Here is a 7717-nt window from a genome sequence, read left to right as displayed (position 1 = left end):
TATTTTCACAGCATTTGTAATTTTTTTTTTAAATATTGGGTACAGAAACAAAATACTACTACTACTAATAATAATATGAATCATGTTAGTTGGCTTCATTTAGCAAACAGATATTACCTTCAGTTATTTCCACACTTAATTATACCTGTTAAAATGTATTGTATAAGTTTTTGTTACTGTTCATTTTAATGGTGCATTAGAGCTGCTCAATACTGTAATCACAAAACGTTTTCCTAAAATAATGCAGGGAACCACTCGCTATACATTATACGCGTACTATTTTGGTGATGTAATTTGCATCACACGCAGTGTACACGGACCCTCGCGTATGAGTAAAAACTGAAGTATACTTTGAGCTTTAAAGCAAGCTAAACATCCGCAGTGCACACAGGTTTGTATTGGTGCAGAATGAGAGAGACACTTATAGCCTAGCGCTTTTCACCCAGTCTGCTAGTTTAAAGTTGTGTAAGCTTGACGTTTAAAATAAATGTTGTTTATAGTGATTGCCCCTATCATTTTTGTTTGTTTTATATTTACGATTTAGTCTAAATCCAAATGCATGCACTAATGGAGCGAACAGCAATCAAGATCATGCAACAGAAGTGCGCGCTCTCTCACTCTCTCTCTCCTTACCATCAAATCACTTTAGTAAGTTTTGCATTATTTTACTTACTTGCTTTTGATATATCCGACCGAACTACAAACCTTCCAGTGATGTCTGTGAGATATTCACTCGACAAGCTCACGCATCTGTGCAGCCGCGCGCTCAATCCACTCAGCACACTCTGCTTATTAGCTCGCATACATCCGCTATACAGGCGTGAATATTGAATGTTTAACATTATATTAATTACTTACATGTACTTCATAGACATCCTTAATCTCTAATAACTCCATTCTACTCTCTGTTGTTCTGATGTCTGCGTTTCTTTTTCTGGACACAGCTCTATTCATACGCTGTGTAGTATCGGGGCATTTTTACGAGTACAGGAGCGTTGTATCGGGCCCAATACCGATACCAGTATCTTATGTATTTTATGTATAATCATTTTCTATTTTTAACGGTCTTAAATTCATTTTAAATCCTTTTCAAAGTTATTAAATTCCTTTGTTTTATTTTTGTGATTATTGTTTATGATTATTTTACTTTCTTTTATGTAAAGCACTTTGAATTACCATTTTGTATGAAATGTGCTATATAAATAAACTTGCCTTGCCTTAAAAAGTCGGAATTTCGAGATAAACACAATTGAAAGATATGAACTCGCAAAGTCAGAATTGCGAGATTTAAACACAGAATTCTGACTTTTTTCTCTGACTTTTTTTGCAACTCTGCAGTTCTAAAAATAAATAAATAAATAGATACTAAATAATATTTTTGACTTCAATAAAACCAGTTAATTGAGATGCTACCATTTTTTAGTACATATTATATTCATACACTTCCCAGGAAAAATGCCTACATTGTGATATAAACCAATACTGGGATATAAAATGGCACTCATAAATATTATAAGAGAAAAATGCATAATTCTGAGAAAAAAGGGGGAAAAAAACAAGAAAAAAAGTCAGAATTGTGAGATAAAAAGTCACGTAGTAACTTTTTTTATTCCGTGGCTTCCAGTGAGCTTCCAAACACTGTTATGCTGTTAATGTAAAATCATCAAGCACATTTTAATATTTATAATTGTTTATACATTGCCAACACTGCTCTTGTATTTTCACCATTTCACATTTCTGTGTTGAAAATTTTATATTTAAAACATTAATCTCATAACATTTATTTATGCATTTATAATTGTTTTAATTGCATTCATGCCACCCATTTTTATTTAGGTGGTTAACATAAGCATCAAAGTTAATATGCCCCTTACCTTAATTATTCCAAAGTATTCAGATTCAGTAATATGTTACAAAAGAATGATGCTGTCAGTGATGTGTGTGACAGATCGCGGCTTACGTGAACCAGCCCATGGTGGACGTGTCCATTCTGCAGCGCTCACTGGCCATCCTGGAGAGCATGGTGCTGAACAGCCACAGCCTGTACCAGCGGGTGGCGCAGGAGACCACTGTGGCACAGCTCATCACACACCTGCAAGTGTGAGCACATACACACGCACGCACACACACACACACACTCACACACACACACACTCACACACACACACACTCACACACACACACACTCACTCACTCACTCACTCACACACACACTCACACACTCACTCACTCACACACACACTCACTCACTCACTCACTCACACACACACTCACACACTCACTCACTCACACACACACTCACTCACTCACTCACTCACACACACACTCACACACTCACTCACTCACACACACACTCACTCACTCACTCACTCACACACACACTCACACACTCACTCACTCACACACACACTCACTCACTCACTCACTCACACACACACTCACACACTCACTCACTCACACACACACTCACTCACTCACTCACTCACACACACACTCACACACTCACTCACTCACACACACACTCACTCACTCACTCACTCACACACACACTCACACACTCACTCACTCACACACACACTCACTCACTCACTCACTCACACACACACTCACACACTCACTCACTCACACACACACTCACTCACTCACTCACTCACACACACACTCACACACTCACTCACTCACACACACACTCACTCACTCACTCACTCACACACACACACACACACTCACACTCACACACACACTCACACACACACACACTCACACACACACACACACACACACTCACGCACTGACAGGTGCTCCATGCCTCTGACCTCTGATGGGCCACAAAATATCACAAGAATATTAGGCAGTTAAAGGGGTCATGAAATGCAGTTTCAGACTTTTAGAGTATGTTTCTCGATGTAGTTTGCTAAGTTTTCTGCACTAAAAAGGTCCAATATAAAATGATAATTTTTCATCCTCATTTTCAATCTGTGAAAGACACTGAGTTTGAAGGGGCTCTTGCAGAAATGGAAGTAGACTCACACGCTACACTCTGATTGTCTACAGGCCCGGCGCCAGGACACACGACTTGGGGGGGCTTTTATATTTCTTGGGGGTTGCGCTTACTTTCAAGTGAATGCTTGAAAGTAAAATACATTATTTGAGTAACACTTTACAATAATTAACTAACACTTTAATACATTAATTAACATTAACTAATGGAACCTTATTGTAAAATGTTACAATTATTTGTAATTAAAGCATATACGTTCACAAAAACACTTAAATTAAACAGAAAGCAAGCAGGTGCAGGATTTGGCATGGCAGCCAATACAAATAATTAATAACCGTTTCCTTACCTAAATCCTGCGTTTGGACCAGGCTCGGTTGCAGAATCGCATCTCTTTGTTCTTCTGAAATTAGGCTATTATCTTTTTCTATATAGTGTAGTAGTTAGCTATCTCTGTGTCGTACGTGGCCGCTTGTCAAGCATGAAAAACCTTTTATTTAAATTCTGAATAAAGAAAGAAGAAAACAGATCCTAGACCAGGAGTTATGGGCAGCTTTTCCATCTAATCAGTTAGACTATTTTACACACAAAACTAAAGTCCGGCCGTCCGCCTCTGTCCGGAGTGGGGGCACAGGGATGTCCATGGGGGGAGCAAAGCTGTGAAACCTGTGATGAGGTTATTGTCTAACCGCATCCACGCTCTATTTTACAGTGTGTTTGATACTCGAGATGGCAGGCGCTGTTAGAGAGCCATATATGTTTGAGCCTGTGATGAGTGGGGGCGGGGCCGAGAGCCGTGGGAACAGAGCGAGGCCGGTGGAGTAATTGATAATGAGCGACACCTCCACCACTCACCGGTCTCGAGTCCCACGGAGGAGCTCCGGAAGGATAAAAGGAGGAGCTACGACAGTGAAAAAGGAGAGAGGACCAGGCCTCCTTTTATCCTTCCGGAGCTCCTCCATGGGACTCGAGACCGGTGAGTGGTGCAGGTGGTGCAGGTGTCACTCATTATCAATTACTCGCTCCGTTCCCACGGCTCTCGGCCCCGCCCCCACTCATCACAGAGCCCAAGACAGAAGAAACTGAAAAAAACGCACCTACAGCATTGTTTCATCATTGTAATTGCTTCATTTTCAGCATATCGTTTTAAAAGGTCTTTTATTACTTGTCATATGTTGGTACGTACTGATTTTGTTAGCAACACTCATACAGTGATACGCCTGGTGTCTTAATAGTATTACATGTACTGAATGTACATGTAATTAAAGCATATACGTTCACAAAAACACTTAAATTAAACAGAAAGCAAGCAGGTGCAGGATTTGGCATGGCAGCCAATACAAATAATTAATAACCGTTTCCTTACCTAAATCCTGCGTTTGGACCAGGCTCGGTTGCAGAATCGCATCTCTTTGTTCTTCTGAAATTAGGCTATTATCTTTTTCTATATAGTGTAGTAGTTAGCTATCTCTGTGTCGTACGTGGCCGCTTGTCAAGCATGAAAAACCTTTTATTTAAATTCTGAATAAAGAAAGAAGAAAACAGATCCTAGACCAGGAGTTATGGGCAGCTTTTCCATCTAATCAGTGTTTATACAGCTGGAGCAAAATGCAGTTTGGAGCATATGTAATCGCTCTGAGCACACGTCGATAGTAACGGACATGAAACAGGTTAAATGAAATAAGCATTCTTGTGTATGCATTTCAATGGGGGTTCACCATATACATCGGAGATTATCCCAGTGTTCACGTTCGTTATTTCTAAGGTCGATGTTTTCATTGTGATGAGTGTGTGGTTGATTTCAGCTGCATGCAGCGTCAGAAGCACACGCTTATCGCAGTCATATCAATGACAGTGTTGCGGGAGACCCTGAAGATCACTATCTACGGCTGTAACAGTCAGTTCCGAATGAAATGCATTATGGGTAGTGTAGTTCGGAGAAATGTGCTCATGCGACATGTGCTCTCGCTGTGCAGTGTAATTCAGAAAACGGAGAAAGAACATTTATATTCTGATTTTTTTCAGTTAATTCAGGTCAGTCCACCCAGGGGTTTTGTGCACTGTAACGTTGTCAACTTTTATCTGCACAAGAGAGTAAAATAGCATGCATCAACTAACTTTGTCCGTCTCATCATTGCACAAACATGAATTAACTAGCTGTTACACTGCCACTGGGATTGATGAAGTGGAGAAAGTAACAGCAGTTATCAAATGACTAAATTATTATATTTGCTCAGGTGGGTGCTGGGGTCTTATCTATCAGATTACTCTCACACACACACACACACACACACACACACACTCACGCACTGACAGGTGCTCCATGCCTCTGACCTCTGATGGGCCACAAAATATCACAAGAATATTAGGCAGTTATAGGGGTCATGAAATGCAGTTTCAGACTTTTGTTCGGAGAAATGTGCTCATGCGACATGTGCTCTCGCTGTGCAGTGTAATTCAGAAAACGGAGAAAGAACATTTATATTCTGATTTTTTCAGTTAATTCAGGTCAGTCCACCCAGGGGTTTTGTGCACTGTAACGTTGTCAACTTTTATCTGCACAAGAGAGTAAAATAGCATGCATCAACTAACTTTGTCCGTCTCATCATTGCACAAACATGAATTAACTAGCTGTTACACTGCCACTGGGATTGATGAAGTGGAGAAAGTAACAGCAGTTATCAAATGACTAAATTATTATATTTGCTCAGGTGGGTGCTGGGGTCTTATCTATCAGATTGCAACGTATATCCATTTTGTTCATTCAATATTACACATAGTGCGCGTCTAATTAGAGTTAAGCCAGTCGGCGTGGTAGCCCAGGCTCACATGGTCATAGCCCACTATTGTTAAGCTGGTCGGCTAGGTAGCCAAGGCTCACATAGTCATAGGCCACTATTGTTAAGCCGGTCGGCGTGGTAGCCAAGGCTCACATAGTCATAGGCCACTATTGTTAAGCCGGTCGGCGTGGTAGCCAAGGCTCACATAGTCATAGGCCACTATTGTTAAGCCGGTCGGCGTGGTAGCCAAGGCTCACATAGTCATAGGCCACTATTGTTAAGCCGGTCGGCGTGGTAGCCAAAGCTCACATAGTCATAGGCCACTATTGTTAAGTCGGTCGGCGTGGTAGCCAAGGCTCATATAGTCATAGGCCACTATTGTTAAGGCTGTCGGTGTGGTAGCCCAGGCTCACATATTGATAGTAATACATGCGGTTCACATGGCTCTTCGGAGCAGCAGCAGTACATATGAATTGGTGATAGATCTGCTTGTTGGGGGAGTGTTTTGTTCTTGTTTTAGCTTGTATTGTCCCTTTTATGTCTCCTGCTTTGTGGGGGGGTATTTCATGTATGTTATATGTGCAGCAGCAATATTTCTTACATGCTCACAGCAGCATGTTGTGGATGTATTGGCAGTAGCAAGTCTCAGTACTTGCTCTGCCGCAGCAGCAGCGTAGCCGATCTATTCCACCAAGACCAAATACATTAACATTGTCATGTAAATTACCATGCCAATCCCTCTGAGAGTTGTCATGACAGAAATACAGAGTTCTGGCATGAAACTCTAGATGGTGCAGTCCGATAGGCCTAACTCAATCTGACCTAATGACATCATTATCACGTGGCACAGCTGATTGGTTCTCTCCTGTATCGGTAGCCAATGAGCTCGCTGCTCAACATTCAAATATATGACTAGTGCTTGCCGTAGCAGTTGCAGCTTGCTTCAGAAACCCTCCACCTTCCCCAGCTCCACCTGTATAGATCTGCTACGAGGTGATTCATGTATGCTATATGGGGGTTATTTCATGTATGTTATATGTGCAGCAGCAATATTTCTTACATGCTCACAGCAGCATGTTGTGGATGTATTGGCAGTAGCCAGTCTCAGTACTTGCTCTGCCGCAGCAGCAGCAGCAGCGTAGCAGATCTATTCCGCCAAGACCAAATACATTAACATTGTCATGTACATTACCATGCCAATCCCTCCGAGAGTTGTCATGACAGAAATATATATAGCCCTTGTGTTTCCCTTGTTGCTTTGTCAGTTGCTGTTGTTCCTGGTTGTCATTTTGTTTCTTTCATTAAAACTCCTGCAGTTACATCCACGTCCCCATCTGCCGTCATCAGGTCCCTACACATTAGACCCGACATCTTCATCCAGCAGCAGTATCGCTCCTGTGATTGAGTAACAGACACGAGTTGTTCAGAACACTCTTCTTGATTACATACGTCCATGACGCGTATTCAGTATTTGATTTCAGTTTCAGTTTATTTTAACTGGGGAGTTGGTTTTGACTTCTGAAACTTGCAGTATATTTTTATTGTAGAGAAACTTCTTATATGTGTAAATATCAAGAACATTTTAATTCTGTATTTCATGACACTTTTAATTATTTACTTCAAGAGCTCATCATTAAAATCGTTTTGTGCCTTCAGTGATGGTGGCAGTGATGCCGGTTGAACGTGGCCCTCTCGTCTCCTGAGGTTGAGCTCCTGTCTGCTGGAGACATGAGACAGTGACACATGATCTAGAGTCCAGAAGTGCTGGAATCCAAGAACAAGATACCTCTAACTGTGTGTGTGTGTACGATCATCCCTGCAGGTCCAATCAGGAGATCCAGACGTACGCCATCGCCCTCATCAACGCCCTGTTCCTCAAAACCCCAGAGGACAGACGCCAGGTGAACACACACACACACTCACTCACTCACTCACTCAC

General features: G+C 41.5%; 1 protein-coding gene across 2 annotated transcripts in view; it reads left to right on the top strand.

The window, feature by feature from the left end:
* Positions 1–1933: 1933 nt before the first annotated feature.
* The window catches only part of LOC107574237 (engulfment and cell motility protein 2-like), a 25953-nt gene continuing 20169 nt past the window's right edge, over positions 1934–7717 (top strand). Inside the window, exons 1-2 of one of the 2 annotated variants that reach the window (XM_016260690.1) lie at positions 1934–2094; positions 7601–7679. In XM_016260690.1, the coding sequence (XP_016116176.1) occupies positions 1973–2094; positions 7601–7679 (201 nt within the window). In that variant the 5' untranslated portion in view covers positions 1934–1972. Of the gene's footprint in view, positions 2101–7600; positions 7680–7717 lie in introns of both variants that reach the window. The other variant, XM_016260689.1, reaches the window with a different exon arrangement.

Source organism: Sinocyclocheilus grahami, unplaced genomic scaffold (assembly GCF_001515645.1).
Source record: "Sinocyclocheilus grahami isolate Dianchi unplaced genomic scaffold, SAMN03320097.WGS_v1.1 scaffold2156.1, whole genome shotgun sequence".
Lineage (NCBI taxonomy): Eukaryota > Metazoa > Chordata > Actinopteri > Cypriniformes > Cyprinidae > Sinocyclocheilus > Sinocyclocheilus grahami.
Note: the sequence above shows the minus strand (reverse complement) of the source record. Positions and strands in the feature narration are given on the sequence as shown.